We start from the raw sequence: 22,363 nt of genomic DNA, 5'->3' as shown, positions 1-22,363 counted from the left end.
CAGGTCTCACTGAAAATAAAAAACCTAAAACTAAACTTTCACTAAGAAGCTCAGGAGAGCCCCTAGTGTGCACCCTTCTCGGCCGGGCACAAAAATCTAACTGAGGCTTGGAGGAGGGTCATAGGGGGAGGAGCCAGTGCACACCAGGTAGTCCTAAAGCTTTACTTTTGTGCCCAGTCTCCTGCGGAGCCGCTAATCCCCATGGTCCTTACGGAGTTCCCAGCATCCACTAGGACGTCAGAGAAATAGGATTTTAATACCTACCGGTAAATCCTTTTCTCTTAGTCCGTAGAGGATGCTGGGCGCCCGTCCCAGTGCGTACTGTATCTGCAGTTATTAGTTATGGTTACACACAGGTTGTGTTATGGTTATAGTCAGCCTGTTGCTGACATTGTTCATGCAGTTGGCTTGAGTTCTGTTGAATGCCTTGTTGCGTGGCGTGTTTGCGGTGTGAGCTGGTATGTATCTCACCTTAGTTTAACAATAATTCCTTTCCTCGAAATGTCCGTCTCCCTGGGCACAGTTCCTATAACTGGAGTCTGGAGGAGGGGCATAGAGGGAGGAGCCAGTTCACACCCATTCAAGGTCTTAAAGTGCCCATGTCTCCTGCGGATCCTGTCTATACCCCATGGTTCTTATGGTTACTCCAGCATCCTCTACGGACTAAGAGAAAAGGATTTACCGGTAGGTATTAAAATCCTGTTATTTTCTGACTTCGACATAACTTAAATGCGGCATATCTATTTGTACAGTATGTGTACACTCTAGATGTCCTAATTAACAACTTTAATAGTGAGTAGATTGACCTTTCAGAGGTTATAAATTATGGATCGATTGTATTCCTTTGTTCTATTTACAAGAGTTGAGGGCATTATAAATGCACTCCAAGCTTACACATACTATAAGTTCACACATTATTATTATTATTATTATTAAGTTGCCCTGAAAAAGTCTACAAATTACACTGGCCAGGAAACAGTACTTCTCAGCCCATTTATCAACATCATTTTAGCTATTTAAAACTTGCTGCGTATGATGGATGGTCATCCAGCTAATCAGCTCCTGACGTGTGTTTTAAAAATAACAGTTTAGAGCTGATTGGCTGGAGCACCATATATCATGCACAAGTTTTAAATAACAAAAACACTTTGATACATGGGCACGATTGGGAAAAGTGCCCACGCAGTCAGTGCCGGCGCTATCCGCTCAGCAAAGGGATGCAGCGCAGGTAGGCGCCACGGTGGAGAGGCGCTCTGCATCCCAGTGCTGAGCACTGTGTAGCAGTGTGAAGACAGTCTCTTAAGCGGCACATGAGCTCGTGTTCCGTGAGGCTGAGACCCCAGAGCCGGGCAGTGCTTGCTCTTACAAGTTAGGGGAGGTAGAAGCTGCCGCATCCCACGATAGAACTCCCCCTCCCCCACCAGGCTGGATGTTGCAGCCGCACCCACACTAGTCTACTACAGAGTTTACAGCTGCGGCCGGCATGTACAATCAAGCAGGGACTGGCTGGGGCATAGTACTTCCCAGGTGGAGGGCACTGCTGTTTTAAAGCCACGCCCCTTTCTGTGAGTGGGCGGGGCTTAGCGGGCCGCGATTGTGAGGGAAAGAGGGGGTGCACCCAGGGTTGGTTCTATATCGGAGGGGCTGAAGGGACCTTGTGACGTATTGAGGGGAGGAGCTACGTCACCAGGGGGAAGAGCTACGGGCGAACAGGGTACCCGAAAAGTACCCTCGCGGGCTCGCTTCGCTCGCCACGCTTCGGGCGCGGTGGCTCGCTTCGCTCACCACCTAATTACTAAAGGTAATAGTTGGTGGCGTGGATAGTAGAGGAACTATCCCGCTGGCCTAGCTCCTCCCCCTTGCGTCGTAACTCCTCCCCCTTACGGAAAAGGTCCCTTAGCCCACTTGATTCTAGCATCTACCGTGCACCCAGCCCGAAGCTGACAGTTACTCCCAGTCCCTTCCTCCTCCTGCGTGTGACACTGACACAGGGCTGTGAGACCTTCATGATGACATCTCACACCCAGGAAGAGCAGCACTGCAGCCTGAGACAGTAGAGAGCAGGTAAGTGACAATCAAAGGTTTGGGGTGGGAGAGGGGTGTTGAATCTGTGCTATTTATTAAAAAAATGGGGACTGTATTATATATTAGTGCACTGAGGCTGTATATCACATATTAGCATGTAGCACAAGAGTGGTTGGGGGGGGGCATTGTAAAATATAAATTTTGGCGCTCCCTCTTGATTCAAACCCCCCCCTCTCCCCGCACGGGGAGCGCTTACCTCCGGATCCCCGTGGAGACTCCTAGTGTAAAGAGGCTGCTGCCGGCGCCGCAGCCTGCTGCCACATGTCCTGGTTGGCTCTTCACACTTCACTGATGCATTACTGGGAGGCGTAGCCATGCTGGGCCTGCTAGGACATCCCCGCCTCCTCCCAGTAATGCATCAGTGGTGAAGAACCGGCTACGACAAGAGAGGGGGCAGCACGCTGCGGCAGCGGCGGCAGACTTTTAAAGTAGGAGGCTCAGCGGGGATCTGGAGGTAAGCACCCCTCTCCCCTGCACCTGTGCCTGCTTGGGGGGGCATGCTACCCCTTGCCCCCCCTGTTCCGATGCCACTGTGTGGGGCTTTACTATATATTGAACTGGGATCGATATTACCGCTTTAAGATCTCAACACCCCCTCACTGGTATCTCCAACATAAACCATTTAACCATGGCTCTATACTGTACATTGGAGCATATTTTTAGGAGGCAGGGCGCCAGTGCTGTGGGGGCACTTTGTGCGTACATAAGGGGGTGTGGTCAGCCTGGGAGGGTGCACAGCCCCACTGGCATCACTATTGGGGGCAGACCAGACCCCTCGGTGTCACTAGTGGGGGCATGCCCGACACCTACGGAGGTGCTGGGCTTCCCCCAAGCTCTCCATTGAATGTGAATAGATGCCGTGCACGCGGAAACTATTCACACAGTGGCATCGGGCACCAGGCAGGCTGTTTTAGAAGGGCAGAGCAAAAGAGGCAGAACGCATTTTGCTCCTTAAAAATCAGGCAGCTTGCAGAGCCCTGCTAAAACATCCTAGTGTGAAAAATCCTGTGGGGATTGAAACGTTGAAACTATTGACCTGGGTGCCCGTGAGTTTTATTTGAAGAAAAATTGTCTATGAGTGCAGCACCACGGCTACATTCTATTCATCCATTGTGAGGGCACCAAGACTGGTTATTTGTTTTAGGTGGAGTGCCGGGTTTAATGTGGTTTATATATACATACATATATATATAGATATATATAGATAGATATAGATATACACACACACACACACACACAGGCTAGGGCATGCAGCTTTAAGTAGTAAAACATTACATTATGTAACATTACTACGGTGGACATTGCGGAACTGCTGTGAGTATTGTGTATAAGGTGCACTAGTATTGTGGACATTTTTTGTATAAATAGCACTACTGTGGGCATTCTTTACAAAGAGCAATAATGTGGGCATTATGTATAAGGGGCACTACCAATGTGGGTTTTATGCGTATAAGGGGCTCTACTGTGTGTTGTAACGGGAATAAGGGGCACTACCATGTGGTGTAATGTAAATCAGGGGCACAATGTGCGGTATAATGTGAATATGATTACGCTACTGTGTGGCAAAATTTTAATTTGGGTACTATTGTGTGGCCATGCCCCCTTCCTTCTGAGACCACACCCTTTTTTGTGGATTGCGTGTACGGCTTGCACTATCCCTTTATCAAAAATGGGAGAGAGGGCGCAATGTTATTTTTTGCAGGGAGGCGCCGAACACCCTAGCACCGGCCCTGCACGCAGTTCACTTTTCACACATTTCAGCTCACCATCCGCAAGGCGCACGAACGGAGCTACATTTCAATAGTTCCATTGGGTGCCATCTAGTGGCTGCCAGACAGAAATACATTTGAATTTCGTGAGTGATAAAATGGAGATAAAGTACCAACCAATCAGCTCCTGTAATCTTTTCAAACCCAACCTGTAACATGATAGTTTGATGCTGATTGGGTGATACTTTATCTCTCTCCATTTTGTCACTCTACAAACAACGATGTATCTCGCCTTATGACTTGATTGAGCATTGGCACATGATCATGTTGCATAATGTGGCCACACTATACTGGCTCTAGAGTGTCACAGGCTGCATGGTCACTGTCATTACCAATATCAAGTACCACTTATGCTCTCGGTATATGGTGTGGCAATACAATGGAGACGTGTCACAGTGACCCAGTTCCCGGTACATGTTGTTCTTGTTATCACAAATCGGAAAACGCTGCGTGTTCACAGTCACGAAAACAACTTCCACAAAACCCCGCTCCCCGCCCCCGGCCGCATCCGGGCCCCGCCAATGTCAGTGACTCACAGCACAGACTAGGAGATCCTCGCAACGGAATGTTACATGGAAGGGGAGAAATGAACCAATCATTTTAGGGGAGTGTGAAGGGCACGTTTCTGGCAGCAAATCATTAGTGACTTTCACACTTACAGAACGTTGTGTGTCATATGTGCGCACACAGATAGCCCGGGAGCACTGTATGTATAAATACACGCTGTACACAGCTGTTTGAGTGCGTTCTGGTATTGGTTGCTGCTATCATGTCTCCCCCGGTATATGGCACACAGATGGAGCTGGAGGGGAAAATAATAGACGAAGTACGCCGCAGAGGGTAAGTTTTACAAGAATAGCCTCCTCTATTAATGACTGCACACACGTGGGGTATCATTTCTCACTGCAGGGGAGATGTACTAAGCCTTCAAACGTGATAAAGTACCAGCCAACCAGCTCCTAACTACCATGTTACAGGCTGTGTTTGAGAAATTAGGAGCTGATTGGCTGGTAGTTTTGTCTCTTGCCACTTTATCACTCTCTAAGGCTTAGTACTTCTGCTGCCCCTGCCACACCATTCTGCTCGGGTGTTAAAGAGCGTGCTTTGACCAGCGGTGCAAGTGGGTGGGTACGGCGTACCCTTAAGAATTTAGCCGTGGGTACGGCTGACGGGCCGCCGCTACTCGCCCCCGCTCCCTTCCCTCCCTCTGCTGCTCACCGGCGCCGCTGCTTGAGGGGAGGAGAGTGCAGCGTTCACTCTCTTGCCCCTCAGGGGCAGATTTATTAAGCATGGTGAAGTGATAAAGTGGAAGGTGATAAAGCCCCAGCCAGTCAGCTCCCACCTTCCATGTCACAGGCTGAGTTTGAAAAATGACAGTAAGGAGCTGATTGGCTGGTGCGTTATCACCTTCCACTTTATCACTTCACCAGGCTTAATAAATCTACCCCTCAATGTCTTCCTTCAATTCAGCGCCGGCCTGTGAGCCAATCAGAGCCAAGGCTGCTGGACCGCAAGCTTTGATTGGCTCATGGATGGCGCTGAATTGAAGGAACAGTGACACCCACACCGACTGAGGGGCAGGAGAGGCGCAGGCTGCGCTCTCCTCCCCACACACACACACACACACACACACACACACACACACACACACACACACAATCAAGACACCAGCAGCAGTGGTGAGCAGAAGGGGGGGGGCATGTTTACCTGACACTGGGGGCATATCTGGCACTGAGGGGTCATGTGTATCTGGCACTGGGGGAACATGTGTATCTGGCACTGGGGGCATATCTGGCACTGGGGGGCATTTCTGTATCGCACTGGGGGGGCAATATATATCTGACACAGTGGGGGGCATTTGTGTATCTGGCACTGTGAGGCAATGTATATCTGGCACTCTGGGGGCATTTGTGTATCTGGCAATGTGTATCTAGCACTGTGGCGCAACGTGTATCTGGCACTATTGGGGTCATATGTGTATCTGCCCCTCCCCCATATGTGTATCATGCCCCCATTTTCATTGGCCACACTCCCATTTTCATTGGCCATGCCCCATGTGGCATTAGGTCACACCCATTTTTTGGCAGGCGCGCCTTAGGCACGCGCACACAGTACCTATAAGACATTCTTTCTACTTGCACCACTGGCTCTGACCCACATCCTTAGCGATTGGATCACTCTGGGTTACACACTTTATGCACAAGGATTAAAAAAATCATTCAATCAGCTCTGAGTGATCATTGAATAGAAAAGTGACTGTAGCCTTGTGTCCGCTAACACTTATTTGATGGTTATAAATCACTCTTCCCTCCATAACACCCTTTTGCCATCACCAACACCCTTTCATTCCTTATATTTCAGTACCTTTACTCCTAGCCTTCTCATTTGTGTGTACTTGTACATATTCTACCCTTCAATCTAATTTTTGTTAGTGATCTATTATCCACTGCTTCACAAGAATAGATATTTCCACAAAGCTTGTTTTTAAACCTAAAATGCCAATCCTATTTAAAAAGTGTCTATAAATTATTCGTTCATAAAGTATTTGTTAATTATATAGGTACCACTTGGTCTGTACACTTACCAGTGTAGAGAGGATTGGTTTTCTTGAGTGTAACAGGGGGATAGTTGAATCCTGCTACCTACAGTAGGTACAAGAGACTACACCAGAATCATATTGGTGTGCTGAAATAAAACACAAAAAAAGTGCACAAGATAACAAAATCCTAAGTGGTGCCCATTTAATTAACAAGTGGCAATAATACAGTAGTCACCGATTTAGATGCAACAACTGAACTATCACAGCTACAATTACTGTGTTTATTCTCCACTTCTATTCAGTATCTGTAAAGAATCTATACCAGAAGTCACATGTACAGTATCCCGGTTATAAATTAGCCTCTTACGTGCTCCTTTGTTCTTATCATATGGTTGCTATTTGCGTTAGCAGGTTTCTAATAAGCACACATTATAAATGCATTTCAGACAACAAAGTATATTAGTTCCAGCATTATCATTGCTCCCCACTTACACAGTGACTATACTGCATATTTATAGCCTGTTTCTTGTGCATTCATAATAAAAGCAGACTTGTAGTGATCTTACATACACACCATACTGCACATTTACAGAAGGTACTAGTGACATTATGGGCTATATTTATAAAGCACTGATAACCCATTTTTCTTCTGATAAATGGGTTATAACCTGTTTAGTCAATTTCCAAAATGGGTTTCTGCAGAGGAATCATTGATTTCTTACATGGTCCTGTCAGTACAGCAATTTGCCATGGTCCTGTAAGAAGCTACTGGGATCACGGTGTGTTGAAAATGTAATAAATTGTGAAAAGTCTTTCAGATTTATTGTGCTAAAAATTGCACCGTTATGCCTGCAATGTAGGGCACATGGTAAATGTCCGAGCTAGCTGAGCTGTTTATCCTGAACGCCAATATCAACCATCATACCCAGGGGGCAACAGAAGTAGAACCTTAACCCAAACTTGCTGATATCTGACTCCTGCTGGTGGAGAGGGAGCAGCCAGGTTGCAGGTCCCATGGTGTGTGGAACGGACAGTTGGATGGAGCAGGAGACGTAGCGCTGTCCACTCAACTCTGGGAGACTTACCTACTTTTCCGGGTGTCCACGTGAGACACTTGAGATTTGTAAGTCTCCCAGACACTCCGGGAGAGTAGACAAGTATCCCTTAAGTTAAGCCCCTCTGGACAGTATCTTTTCTGAAGCTCTCCTTATTCCCGAGTAACTGCCCCACTGCAATACCATTTTCTACATAAGTATACCCCTATATATAGTTTTAAAATGGGAGTAGGAAATGCTAGCTAGACTGTGGCTTGCATAGACTTGGTATTGTAGCATAGGCATTTCTATAATGGGTGCAGTGTGTGCGGTGGGTCCAGAAGGGCTCACACCGCACGCCCTGCACTGCAGACACAAATCACTTGGAAAATGCCCGCTGTGGCCATTTCCAAATGATTTGCGCATGCGCACTGGAGATGTTCCCAGAAACAAGGCTTGGGCGCCATATTCCTGGAGACCTGCGCATGCGCAGTATGCCAGAGTCTGCTCGCTGCTGGAGAGGAGGGGACCCCCAACGTAGGCTGCATCCGGGCCCTCTCCTCTTAAAATGCCCCTATACTGTAGCTTGCACAAGATGTACAGTGCTCACCAGCTGGGCACATATTATACTGCATAAGCCCTTGTCATGAACTTCTCCTATTAAACAGAGCATGCACTGGAGGTGAAACAACATTCAGATAAGATACTGTAAAAGGTAGTCATTATACAGGAAAGGCACTATTATATAGTTCATCATAACACCTTTTACTTTATAAATATCTAACTGTTGATTTTTCCAATAGAAGCAGCTGGCAGACGCGGGTGCAGTACCACACTATGCACACAGGGCTATATTTGGTCTTCTTGTTGTTTTGTTAATGAGTCATTTCCTCTGAAGAAGTTCTGTAATGTATTTTCTGAGTAAAATAAATAGTCATATCTACAATTCATTATTATGCATGGTTGCACAGTAATACGTTTTTTCCTACAGAGGAGATTGCAACAGGAAGTGTGAAAAGAGGATTTCTTTTATTCAATGACTTTAGCACAGATATTTGTAATGTATGTGTGAACATTGGAACTGGAAAGGTTCCTCTGTACAATATCCTCAACTCATACAGTTCTCAAATTTTACAGATATCACTAAGCACAAAATATAAGGACTGGTCATTTGTATCATAGGATATGTACACGTTAACCCAGGCCCGCCATCAGTGGGGTGCTGCGGGCACAGCTCTCCCGGCCTCTCTAACAGAGAGGGGAGGGCCGGGACGCTCATGCAGCCTCCTACCCGCCACCCCATCCTTCCACCTGCAGATTTTATTCGAAATATACCTCTCAAGATGGCTGACGCCGCCTCAGAGGAGACAGTTATTAAAGATACTAGAGGTGGCTCTAGTATCTTTAATAACTGTCTTCTCTGAGGTGCCTGCCATTTTGGGAGGGACATTAGTTTTTTTACTTGAAGCGGCGGCACAGTCTGCTGCAGCGGCAGGAGGAGGAGGGGTGAATCCCCTGACAATGAGCAGATCCCCTGACAACGAGCAGGTACTGTATATTATGGTGACAAAGGCGTTAATACATAGTAACATAGTATCTGAGGTTGAAAAAAGACAATTGTCCATCGAGTTCAACCTATTTGTGGTGTCCTATGCATGATGATTTGACTAAAATTTCTGATTGATGCTGCTGTCAGCCATTGCATTTTATCCCTATTTATAGTAACTATAATGCATGACTATGCACCATACCCCTGGATATCCTTATCCAATAGGAATTTATCTAACCCATTCTTAAAGGTGTTGACAGATTCCGCCATTACAACTCCCTCGGGCAGGGAATTCCAAACACGTATTGTCCTTACCGTGAAAAAGCCTTTACGCCGTATTGTGCGGAATCTCCTTTCCTCTAACCTGAGCGAGTCCTCTGTGTTGATCTAACCAAAAACAGGTCCCGCGCAAGCTCTGTGTATTGTCCCCTTATATATTTGTAGATGTTGATCATATCCCCTCTTAGTCTCCGCTTTTCCAATGTAAACATGCCTAGTCTTTCAAGCCTTTCCTTGTATTCGATCGTCTCCATGCCCTTAATTAGTTTGGTCGCCCTCCTCTGTACCTTTTCAAGCTCCAGGATATCCTTTTTGTAGTACGGTGCCCAGAACTGTACACAGTATTCAAGGTGTGGCCTCACTAGTGATTTATATAACGGGAGTATAATACTCTCGTCCCTAGCATCAATACCCCGTTTTATGCATGCTAATATCTTATTAGCCTTCTTTGCTGCAGTCCTACTTTGGGTACTACTGCTTAGCTTGCTATCTATGAGGACACCTAAGTCCTTTTCCAGTACAGAATCCCCTAATTTTACCCCATTTAGTAGGTAGGTGTAATTTTTGTTCTTGTTACCACAGTGCATTACCTTACACTTGTCTGTGTTGAAGCGCATTCTCCATTTGGCTGCCCATGCTTCTAATTTAACTAAGTCGTTCTGAAGAGACTCGGCATCCTTCTCTGTATTTATAGCCTTACACAATTTGGTATCATCTGCAAAAATTGACACCATGCTCTCTAGACCTTCTGTTAGGTCGTTAATGAAAATATTGAACAATAGCGGTCCTAATACTGAGCCTTGCGGCACACCACTTAGCACTTCGGTCCAAGTTGATGTGGGGGCATAATATGTCGTCAGGGCATTACTGAGTGGGACATAATATGGTGATATGGGCATAACTGTGGGGGCATAGGAATTGTATTTTATTTATTTAGCACATGGGCTTGGAGAGACAGAACCTCCCCCCAAGCATATCAATTAATATATGCGAGAATGGGCTGGAATAGAAAATGTGATCATAAAATGTTATTATAAAGAAGAGGCCTTGATCTATGGCCTCATTCACTTCAAACTGTGGGGCAGATTTATTAACCTGGAGAAGGCATAAGAAAGTGATAAGCACAAGATGATAATGCACCAGCCAATCGGCTCCAATATGTAAATTAACAGTTAGGAGTTGATTGGCTGGTGTGTTTATCATTTTGCATTTATCACTGGTTTATCACTTCCTTATGCCTTCTCCAGGTTCATACATCTGCCCCTGTGTTCCATCTAAATTCAGGCAATGTTTGTTTCCAAAATATTGAAATAAATTGCTAAGCTCGCCAACTCCGTCAAATTACAGTTACAGCCCTGTACCGCCCCTTCAGCCACAAGTAGTGATGCAACTGAGTTGTGTATGACTCAGCATTGCCCTGCTTGTGTGCAGACTGTGGCTCACAAACCGTACAATTAGGCTGTATCACAACTTCTGCCAGTGACGCATATTAGGCAGTTGGCGTTCCATCACAGCGAATGTTTTTTCAGAAGAATATGCATGTTGGTAAATGTGGTCTGAAGACCGTGAGACTGCATTGGCTTCACTGTGACTGGCAGTGACTTCCTATTAGAAGTCCTACCTGTCAGTCACAGACACTACAGGCAGTCCCATTGGGAGGTGTTTCCTCCCTCCGGGACTGCCAGACCAGGCTGCAATAGGCAGAGAGCCAGCTCTCTGATTCGTCAGCCCTAGACAGCTTCCATGGGCTGCAGCCGATGCAGTCCATAGCCGTGGTTTTACGCATGCGCAGTACCGCCACCACTACTGCGCATGCGCCGGGTCCTTGAGTCTGTGAACTGCACATAGCAGAGGCGCCGGGACCCAGGTGGCGACAGGGAGGTGAGGACCGGCAGCATCGCCAGCCGCAGCCCTCCTCTTCCAGCAAGGTAGGAGCCGCCGCTCTGTTCAGTTATCACCTGGCTGCACCACCACGCTCAAGCTATGCTTGAAGTGTGCACCTATCAATGTGGTAAATTGGATAATGAGCGTGTAGTTTGGCACTAGACCTATGTAATAATATCTGTCTGGGAGCAGGTGCCTTACTAACATTTGTAAAGTTATGGGTAGATTTATCAAATCTTTGAGAGAGATACACCAATTAGTTGCTCTCATTTTTCTAGCCCATACTTTACAATGACAGAAACTTATTGGTTGCTGTGGGCAACGTCTCAACTTTATCTTTCTCAAAGGTTTATTACATCTCTCCCTTTAAACTGTTAACATGATGGATCCAAGAGCGTGCTCCCTGAAACACTGCCTTTTGCTTGGTTAGTTTGGCCATGTGGCTCTCTCTGTGATTAGGCTTGGAGAGGTATGAGGAAGTGTCTGATGTCTGGCACAGTGTCACATGCATCTGACTCAAGCAAGGTAATAGCTGTCTGTATCAGTCACTTCTGTGTACGTTTTTCATAGGCATGCGTCACACAGAGAGTAGATGAGATTTGCCTCTACTTATGGTGTGATCTTTTTCTAATATATAAACATAATAATAAAATGTAACATTTATTTATTAACAGTTTATTACATAGTGTAGTAAATTCCATTGCGCTTTACAACTGGATGTCTGCCATTGAGCAATACACCTTCTAAGGAGCAATATAATTATCTGTAGATGACAATTTACAGTCATAGTATCTAGAGTAACTAATGTTTACACACAGTGATTGTGTATACTTTTGCTAAGTTTACACACGCATATATGTATATTTTTTTCTTTCTATATTTTTTGTTTGCTAGTCTACAAACATTGTAACGTTCTATAAACATTGTAACATAAGGCATTTTTGTACTTATCACAACCGCTAAGTTGAGACAGAGGCCCATTTGGCAAACAATATTTGCAGCTATGTTAGCCACAAATATTAAGTATCCCTGGAATGTAAAAAAGAGATACCTGCTGCGATCCCTCAATTTCTGCCCAAAGCCGCATCCCCCATAGGTTTCTATGGGTGTGTGATACTGCTAAATGTATCAATATTGGGAATGCAAAGCTTTCCCAATATTGTTCCCCACAAAAAGATTGTGGTAGCCCATTGTAGCCTATGGGCTACACTTCGGTGGATGTAGATTTGGCAGGGTTCCCCAGGAACCCTCTGCCGGAAATTACCCAGGTGCATGTCGGACACATGACCGCGCATGCGCAGATGCCTGGACACTGCACTCGTGGCATTGCAGGGCCTGGCTCCTTTCGGAGCCCCTGTCCCTGCCTGTGCCAGGTGAAAAATCCACCCGATAGGATCGCATATTGCACTGTGATCCTGGTTGGTAAGATACCACCAAGATTGTAGTCAGTATGCAATCCATGATAAGTGGGCCTGAAAATCCGTAAAGGTAAATGCAGATATATTTATATTAGGGGAAGGAGAGGAATTCAGTTGGTGCACACATTTTTGCTCGCAGCCTCCTGAATTGGCGTGCAGCAATGTGCAAAAAGCCTGTGGTTTAGACGCACTAACCAGGACTTGAGCCGATTAGCGTGATTAAACCCAGTCTATTTCGGTGTGACAAGCATGATGGCCACCCAAAACAATTAATTGCTCTGTAGTGCACCTATTAACTAACGCAGTATGTTAAACAATTGAATTGCCCCCTAGTATTCTGACATTTGTATCGTGGAGCCAGTGGTGATGTGTACATAAGTCCTGAAACATGAAAAAGAGAGAACAGGGAGTAATATCACCTCTCTACTGGGTCTATTGATAAAGCAGTGATAACCCATTTCTCTGGCTTTTTTGCTGAAAGAAGGGATTATTCCCGCTTCCTCAGTATTAAGAAGAGGAATACAGTGCAGAGGAATCACTGACTGAGGTTTCTGTGCAATTTATCAAGCGGTGGTAAGTGGCAAGGTAAAGCCATTTTGAGATATAACCTTCATTGTGGGTCCCGCAATGGATTGGCACAATCCTTTCACTGCACATGGGCATATTGCCTGAGCACTTCCACAGTGTTACGGCGAGGGGAAAAAACAGTGCTTAGTAACAGAGCTCCTGGTTGATAAATTACTTAAAACATTTCATATTGCTGTGATATGTGACAATATAGGGCCTAATTCAGACCTGATCGAATTTGCGAGGTTTGCGATCAGATAGTCGCCACCCAGACCTGCCCCATGCAAGTCTGCTTACGTCTTGCGAAAATCTTTGCAAATCTCAGACAGCTGCAACCGGTTCGCAACTCGCTCACCATTGAATTATTTTTCCAGTCTGTGCGTAGCCCAGGACTTACTCCTACAGTGTGATAGAAACAGGCTGATTGGAGCTGATGTCACACACCCTCCCTGAAAACGCTTTTGAACGCCTGCGTTTTTCCTGGCACTCCCAGAAAACGGCCAGTTACCACCCCACAAACGCCGGCTTCCTGTCAATAAACTTGCTTATGCCTAGCGATCATAAAAGACGCTGTATTTTTTTGCACTGCGGCCTTGCATGTGTGCACTACTATCCGCACACATGCGCAGTAGATTGATAGTCGGCCGCCTGAATTAGGTCCTTAGAACGTTGCATGGGGGCATAACAGTTATTAATAAATAGAGGCTGATACATTCTGTTCAGTGAAAGGTTGTCTCTTTATTGTCTTATGGAAATAAAAAACACTTCAGTCATTTTAATTCCTCAGGAGAAATGCCATTACTGAAATTGACACAGGTTAAAGCTGAGATAACATATACATTTATACCCTTTATCACTGTAATCATAATGACAAATAAAGAACCAAACAGAAAGGCATTCTAAACATGTTTTATTTGAAATGTCAAATAAATACAGTATTATAGGTGGTCAGTCACCATTATAGCAATATGTTCATGCATTCCTCATTACTGACCGCTGTATAAGGAGCTAGATATTGACTAGTGATCGAAAAGAGAATAACTGTATTTAACATTTTGGTCTGTGTACTATGAGGCCAATTCAGAAGGTTAGCAGACTGCATACTGACCGGCGCCTTCCCCCCCTGCTGCGGCCGCACCCCCGACACGCCCCCGTTCGCGCGTACCAGTCCACCGTTTGGGCTGGCACACCCCTGCAACGCTCCGTTTCCACCCAGAAAACGGAGCGTTGCCGCCACCCTCCCGCCCCGCGACCGCCTCTGCCTGATTGACAGGCAGAGACGATCGTATTTTCTCTATCGTCCTAAGTGGATGCTGGGGTTCCTGAAAGGACCATGGGGAATAGCGGCTCCGCAGGAGACAGGGCACAAAAAAGTAAAGCTTTACTAGGTCAGGTGGTGTGCACTGGCTCCTCCCCCCATGACCCTCCTCCAGACTCCAGTTAGATTTTGTGCCCGAACGAGAAGGGTGCAATCTAGGTGGCTCTCCTAAAGAGCTGCTTAGAGAAAGTTTAGTTTAGGTTTTTTTCTTTACAGTGAGTCCTGCTGGCAACAGGATCACTGCAACGTGGGACTTAGGGGGAAAGTAGTAAACTCACCTGCATGCAGAGTGGATTTGCTGCTTGGCTACTGGACACCATTAGCTCCAGAGGGATCGAACACAGGCCCAGCCGTGGAGTCCGGTCCCGGAGCCGCGCCGCCGACCCCCTTGCAGATGCTGAAGCGTGAAGAGGTCCGGAAACCGGCGGCTGAAGACTCCTCAGTCTTCATAAGGTAGCGCACAGCACTGCAGCTGTGCGCCATTTTCCTCTCAGCACACTTCACTGGGCAGTCACTGAGGGTGCAGAGCGCTGGGGGGGGGCGCTCTGAGAGGCAAATATAAACCTTATACAAGGCTAAAAATACCTCACATATAGCCCATAGGGGCTATATGGAGATATTTAACCCCTGCCTGACTGGAAAAATAGCGGGAGAAGAACCCGCCGAAAAAGGGGCGGGGCCTATCTCCTCAGCACACGGCGCCATTTTCTGTCACAGCTCCGCTGGTCAGAACGGCTCCCAGGTCTCTCCCCTGCACTGCACTACAGAAACAGGGTAAAACAGAGAGGGGGGGCACATTAATGGCTATATATATATATATTAAAGCAGCTATAAGGGAGCACTTAATATAAGGATATCCCTTGTATATATAGCGCTTTGTGGTGTGTGCTGGCAGACTCTCCCTCTGTCTCCCCAAAAGGGCTAGTGGGTCCTGTCTTCATTAGAGCATTCCCTGTGAGTTTGCGGTGTGTGTCGGTACGTGGTGTCGACATGTATGAGGACGATATTGGTGTGGAGGCGGAGCAATTGCCAAATATGCAGATGTCACCCCCCAGGGGGTCGACACCAGAATGGATGCCTTTATTTGTGGAATTACGTGATGGTTTATCTTCCCTTAAACAGTCAGTTGAGGACATGAGGCGGCCGGACAATCAATTAATGCCTGTCCAGGCGCCTCAAACACCGTCAGGGGCTGTAAAACGCCCTTTGCCTCAGTCGGTCGACACAGACCCAGACACGGGCACTGATTCCAGTGACGACGGTAGAAATTCAAACGTATTTTCCAGTAGGGCCACACGTTATATGATTTTGGCAATGAAGGAGACGTTACATTTAGCTGATACTACAGATACCGTAAAACAGGGTATTATGTATGGTGTGAAAAAACTACAAACAGTTTTTCCTGAATCAGAAGAATTAAATGACGTGTGTGATGAAGCGTGGGTTGCTCCTGATAAAAAGTTGATAATTTCAAAAAAGTTATTGGCATTATACCCTTTCCCGCCAGAGGTTAGGGCGCGCTGGGAAACACCCCCTAAGGTGGACAAGGCGCTCACACGCTTATCCAAACAAGTGGCGTTACCCTCTCCTGAGACGGCCGCACTTAAGGATCCATCAGATAGAAAGATGGAAGTTATTCAAAAGAATATATACACACATGCAGGTGTTATACTACGACCAGCTATAGCAACTGCCTGGATGTGCAGTGCTGGAGTAGTTTGGTCAGAATCCCTGATTGAAAATATTGATACCCTAGATAGGGACAATGTTTTACTGTCGTTAGAACAAATAAAGGATGCATTTATCTATATGCGTGATGCACAGAGGGATATTTGCACACTGGCATCTCGGGTGAGTGCTATGTCCATTTCAGCCAGAAGAGCCTTATGGACACGACAGTGGACAGGCGATGCGGATTCAAAACGTCACATGGAGGTTTTGCCGTATAAAGGGGAGGAGTTATTTGGAGTTGGTCTATCAGACTTGGTGGCCACGGCTACTGCCGGGAAATCCACTTTTTTACCTCAAGTCACTCCCCAACAGAGAAAGGCACCGACCTTTCAACCGCAGCCTTTTCGCTCCTACAAAAATAAGAGAGCAAAGGGCTTGTCGTACCTGCCACGAGGCAGAGGAAGAGGGAAGAGACACCAACAGGCAGCTCCTTCCCAGGAACAGAAGCCCTCCCCGGCTCCTGCAAAAACCTCAGCATGACGCTGGGGCCTCTCAAGCGGACTCGGGGACAGTGGGGGGCCGTCTCAAAAATTACAGCGCGCAGTGGGCTCACTCGCAGGTAGACCCCTGGATCCTGCAGATAATATCTCAGGGGTACAGGTTGGAATTAGAGACGGATCCTCCTCATCGTTTCCTGAAGTCTGCCTTACCAACCGTCTCTTCCGAAAGGGAGAGGGTGTTGGAAGCCATTCACAAGCTGTACGCTCAGCAGGTGATAGTCAAAGTACCCCTATTACAACAAGGAAAGGGGTATTATTCCACTCTATTTGTGGTACCGAAGCCGGATGGCTCGGTAAGGCCTATTCTAAATCTGAAGTCCTTGAACCTCTACATAAAAAAGTTCAAGTTCAAGATGGAGTCACTCAGAGCAGTGATAGCGAACCTGGAAGAAGGGGACTTTATGGTATCCTTGGACATCAAGGATGCGTATCTACACGTTCCGATTTACCCCGCACACCAGGGGTACCTCAGGTTCATTGTTCAAAACTGTCACTATCAGTTTCAGACGCTGCCGTTCGGATTGTCCACGGCGCCTCGGGTCTTTACCAAGGTAATGGCCGAGATGATGATTCTTCTTCGAAGAAAAGGCGTATTAGTTATCCCATACTTGGACGATCTCCTAATAAGGGCAAGGTCCAGAGAACAGCTGGAGACAGCTTTAGCACTATCTCAAGAGGTGCTAAGACAACACGGGTGGATTCTGAATATTCCAAAATCCCATTTAATCCCGACAACTCGTCTGCTGTTCCTAGGAATGATTCTGGACACGGTTCAGAAAAAGGTTTTCCTTCCAGAGGAAAAAGCCAAGGAGTTATCCGATCTGGTCAGGAACCTCCTAAAACCAGGAAAAGTGTCAGTACATCAATGCACAAGAGTCCTGGGAAAAATGGTGGCTTCTTACGAAGCAATTCCATTCGGCAGATTCCATGCAAGAATATTCCAAAGGGATCTGTTGGACAAATGGTCAGGGTCGCATCTGCAGATGCACCTGCGAATAACCCTGTCACCAAAGACAAGGGTGTCACTTCTGTGGTGGTTGCAGAAGGCTCACCTATTAGAAGGCCGCAGATTCGGCATTCAGGATTGGATCCTGGTGACCACGGACGCCAGCCTGAGAGGCTGGGGAGCAGTCACACAAGGAAGAAACTTCCAGGGAGTATGGACGAGTCTGGAAAAGTCTCTTCACATAAACATTCTGGAACTAAGAGCAATCTACAATGCTCTAAGCCAGGCGGAACTTCTCCTGCAAGGAAAGCCGGTGTTGATTCAGTCGGACAACATCACGGCGGTCGCCCATGTAAACAGGCAGGGCGGCACAAGAAGCAGGAGTGCAATGGCAGAAGCTGCCAAGATTCTTCGCTGGGCGGAGAATCACGTGATAGCACTGTCAGCAGTGTTCATCCCGGGCGTGGACAACTGGGAAGCAGACTTCCTCAGCAGACACGATCTTCATCCGGGAGAGTGGGGTCTACATCCAGAAGTCTTCAACATGTTAATAGACCGTTGGGAAAGACCAATTGTAGACATGATGGCGTCTCGCCTCAACAAGAAACTGGACAAATATTGCGCCAGGTCAAGAGATCCACAGGCAATAGCTGTGGACGCACTGGTAACTCCTTGGGTGTACCAGTCAGTGTATGTGTTTCCTCCTCTGCCGCTCATACCAAAGGTATTGAAGATCATACGGCAAAGAAGAGTAAGAACAATACTAGTGGTTCCGGATTGGCCGAGAAGGACTTGGTATCCGGAACTTCAAGAGATGCTCACGGACGAACCGTGGCCTCTACCTCTGAGAAGGGACCTGCTACAGCAGGGTCCCTGTCTTTTTCAAGACTTACCGCGGCTGCGTTTGACGGCATGGCGGTTGAACGCCAGATCCTAAAAGGGAAAGGCATTCCAGAAGAAGTCATTCCTACCTTGATTAAGGCACGGAAGGAAGTCACCGTGAAACATTATCACCGCATTTGGCGAAAATATGTAGCGTGGTGCGAGGATCGGAGGGTTCCGACGGAGGAATTCCAACTGGGTCGTTTCCTACATTTCCTGCAATCAGGATTATCTATGGGTCTCAAATTGGGATCCATTAAGGTTCAAATTTCGGCCCTGTCAATATTCTTCCAAAAAGAATTGGCCTCTGTCCCTGAGGTCCAGACTTTTGTCAAGGGAGTACTGCATATACAGCCTCCTGTGGTGCCTCCGGTGGCACCGTGGGATCTAAATGTAGTTTTAGATTTCCTCAAATCCCATTGGTTTGAACCATTGAAAAAGGTGGATTTGAAATATCTCACATTGAAAGTGACTATGTTACTAGCCCTGGCCTCTGCCAGGAGAGTATCTGAATTGGCGGCTTTATCTTATAAAAGTCCTTATCTAATCTTCCATTCGGATAGGGCAGAACTGCGGACTCGTCCGCATTTTCTCCCTAAAGTGGTATCAGCATTTCATCTGAACCAACCTATTGTGGTGCCTGCGGCCACTAGCGACTTGGAGGACTCCAAGTTGTTGGACGTTGTCAGAGCCTTAAAAATATACATTGCAAGGACGGCTGGAGTCAGAAAATCTGACTCGCTGTTTATATTGTATGCACCCAACAAGTTGGGCGCACCTGCTTCTAAGCAGTCGATTGCTCGTTGGATTTGTAACACAATTCAACTTGCACATTCTGTGGCAGGCCTGCCACAGCCTAAAACTGTAAAAGCCCACTCCACAAGGAAGGTGGGCTCATCTTGGGCGGCTGCCCGAGGGGTCTCGGCATTACAACTCTGCCGAGCAGCTACGTGGTCGGGGGAGAACACGTTTGTAAAATTTTACAAATTTGATACCCTGGCAAAGGAGGACCTGGAGTTCTCTCATTCGGTGCTGCAGAGTCATCCGCACTCTCCCGCCCGTTTGGGAGCTTTGGTATAATCCCCATGGTCCTTTCAGGAACCCCAGCATCCACTTAGGACGATAGAGAAAATAAGAATTTACTTACCGATAATTCTATTTCTCGGAGTCCGTAGTGGATGCTGGGCGCCCATCCCAAGTGCGGATTATCTGCAATACTTGTACATAGTTATTGTTAACTAATTCGGGTTATTGTTAAGGAGCCATCTTTAAGAGGCCCTTTCTGTTGTCATACTGTTAACTGGGTTTAGATCACAAGTTGTACGGTGTGATTGGTGTGGCTGGTATGAGTCTTACCCGGGATTCAAAATGCCTCCCTTATTGTGTATGCTCGTCCGGGCACAGTACCTAACTGGAGTCTGGAGGAGGGTCATGGGGGGAGGAGCCAGTGCACACCACCTGACCTAGTAAAGCTTTACTTTTTTGTGCCCTGTCTCCTGCGGAGCCGCTATTCCCCATGGTCCTTTCAGGAACCCCAGCATCCACTACGGACTCCGAGAAATAGAATTATCGGTAAGTAAATTCTTATTTTCTGCGCCCCCCCCCCCCCCCCCCCCCGCAGATAATGCGGTAGGGCCTGCTGCGCATGCGCCCGCGGCCCCTCGGCAAAAATTCCCGTACAAATCGCTACTTGCGATTCATACTGAATTTGCCCCTGTATTTAAACTTGATAGGTGGTCATCCTAATTAACCACTTGCCTGGCATCGTTTGCGACCACACCAGGCAGTTGTTTATCTGATCACAATGCGACCAGTCAGGTACATAGTGTGGGCAGCTGCAGGAAGAGAAACTTCCCTCAGCTGCCGCTCTCAGATGTCCTTGCCTGATTTATCATCCATATGGACTACGATTGGGATTAGTAACCTGTGCCGAGCGCAGTGGTAGAGGAGCAGTGCACCTTGCCTGAACTGTGGCAAGTGAAGTGAGCCCGCGAGAGTCTGTTTGCTAAAATTGGGGTCACATATCATGAAACATTGAGAAGTTACACAAATAACCCAAAAACTAGTGTTGACCATGTTGATGGTGACCTTTTTAGCTTGTTGATCTAATGCATGTCAACCATGTCGAATCTAATTCCTGTAGAACATTTATACCACATCCCTTTTAACAGTATCACTAAAATATACACAATTTCCCTTAGGTACAAGCTGATCAGAAGAAAATGGTATTTTATTATAGTCAAATTCACTATATATTCTCCATACCATAGCAAGACGTTCTATGTATTCATATGAGCCACATCAGTTTTCCCTTTGTGTTTATTCATTAAAAGGTTTCAGTGTCTGTGGGCATGAGTCAGAGATGTACACAGATGCTGTTGTAGCTGCGATCCCGTATGCAGCAGCTGTGCGAATATATACAAATGTATAGGAAGACGCAGTCATCGGTTGCACATTGTTGCACATTGTTTTATAATCAACCATCTAAGTGACCCTACAGTGGTGCACCATGGGCGCACTAAGGCCCTCATTCCGAGTTGTTTGCTCGCAAGCTGCTTTTAGCAGCTTTGCACACGCTAAGCCGCCGCCTACTGGGAGTGAATCTTAGCATAGTAAAATTGCGAACGAAAGATTCGCAATATTGCGAAAAGACTTCTCTGTACAGTTTCTGAGTAGCTCGAGACTTACTCTGCCAGTGCGATCAGTTCAGTGCTTGTCGTTCCTGGTTTGACGTCACAAACACACCCAGCGTTCGCCCAGACACTCCTCCGTTTCTCCAGCCACTCCCGTGTTTTTCCCAGAAACGGTAGCGTTTTTTTACACACTCCCATAAAACGGCCTGTTTCCGCCCAGAAACACCCACTTCCTGTCAATCACATTACGATCACCAGAACGAAGAAAAAACCTCGTAATGCTGTGAGTAAAAAACCTAACTGCATAGCAAATTTACTTGGCGCAGTCGCACTGCGGACATTGCGCATGCGCATTAGCGACTAATCGCTCCGTTGCGAGAAAAAAATATAGAGCGAACAACTCGGAATGACCCCCTAAGTAAGACACCCGAGCCATTGTAACAGTACGCAGGATAGCAAGTGTGAGCTGTGACCCATCCCAAGTTGATTGCGACATGCCTGCGTTTGAGTTGCCACCCAAACTGTTACCACCCACAAACGCTCCTTGTCACTCACTTTACAAACAAATCCTCTTTGTGACTGTTGTTACAAGACCATCATCACAAAAGCACAGTGGCAAACAATCGCTCCACACCACAAAACATGAACATTATATTCATCTATTGAATCAGGCCCTTTGTCACTGTGGGGGTAATTCAGACCTGATCGCTAGGGTGCGTTTTTTGCATCCCTGCGATCAGGTAGTCGCCGCCTACAGGGGAAGAGTATTTGCTGTGTGCAGGTGTGCGATCGCATTTGTAGCATAGCCGCACAAACATAAGTTTGTGCAGTCTCTGCTCAGCCCAGGACTTACTCAGCCATTGCGATGGTCGGGGCCGGAGCTGACGTCAGAAACACTACCTCCAAACGCCTGGTTCCTCCTGCGTTTTCCCGGACACTCCTACAAAACGGTCAGTTGCCCCCCCACAAACGGCCTCTTCCTGTCAGTCACCTTGCGATCGCCTGTGCAATCGCTTTTTCTCTAACGTCCTAGTGGATGCTGGGAACTCCGTAAGGACCATGGGGAATAGCGGGCTCCGAAGGAGGCTGGGCACTCTAGAAAGATCTTAGACTACCTCAGTGGTTCTCAAACTCGGTCCTCAGGACCCCACACAGTGCATGTTTTGCAGGTAACCCAGCAAGTGCACAGGTGTATTAATTACTCACTGACACATTTTAAAAGGTCCACA

General features: G+C 46.9%; 1 protein-coding gene across 2 annotated transcripts in view; it reads left to right on the top strand.

The window, feature by feature from the left end:
* The window catches only part of PNP (purine nucleoside phosphorylase), a 135,182-nt gene that overhangs the window by 66,268 nt on the left and 46,551 nt on the right, over nucleotides 1–22,363 (top strand). The window contains exon 1 of one of the 2 annotated variants that reach the window (XM_063913485.1): nucleotides 4,381–4,694. The exons of the other annotated variant lie outside the window; for it this stretch is intronic. Within the exon in view, the coding sequence (XP_063769555.1) occupies nucleotides 4,624–4,694 (71 nt within the window). The 5' untranslated portion in view covers nucleotides 4,381–4,623. Of the gene's footprint in view, nucleotides 1–4,380; nucleotides 4,695–22,363 lie in introns of those variants that run through there. 2 annotated transcript variants of the gene reach the window in all.

The sequence above is a fragment of the Pseudophryne corroboree genome, chromosome 1, assembly GCF_028390025.1.
Source record: "Pseudophryne corroboree isolate aPseCor3 chromosome 1, aPseCor3.hap2, whole genome shotgun sequence".
NCBI classification, from domain to species: Eukaryota; Metazoa; Chordata; class Amphibia; order Anura; family Myobatrachidae; genus Pseudophryne; species Pseudophryne corroboree.
This window is presented reverse-complemented; position numbering and strand designations above follow the sequence as displayed.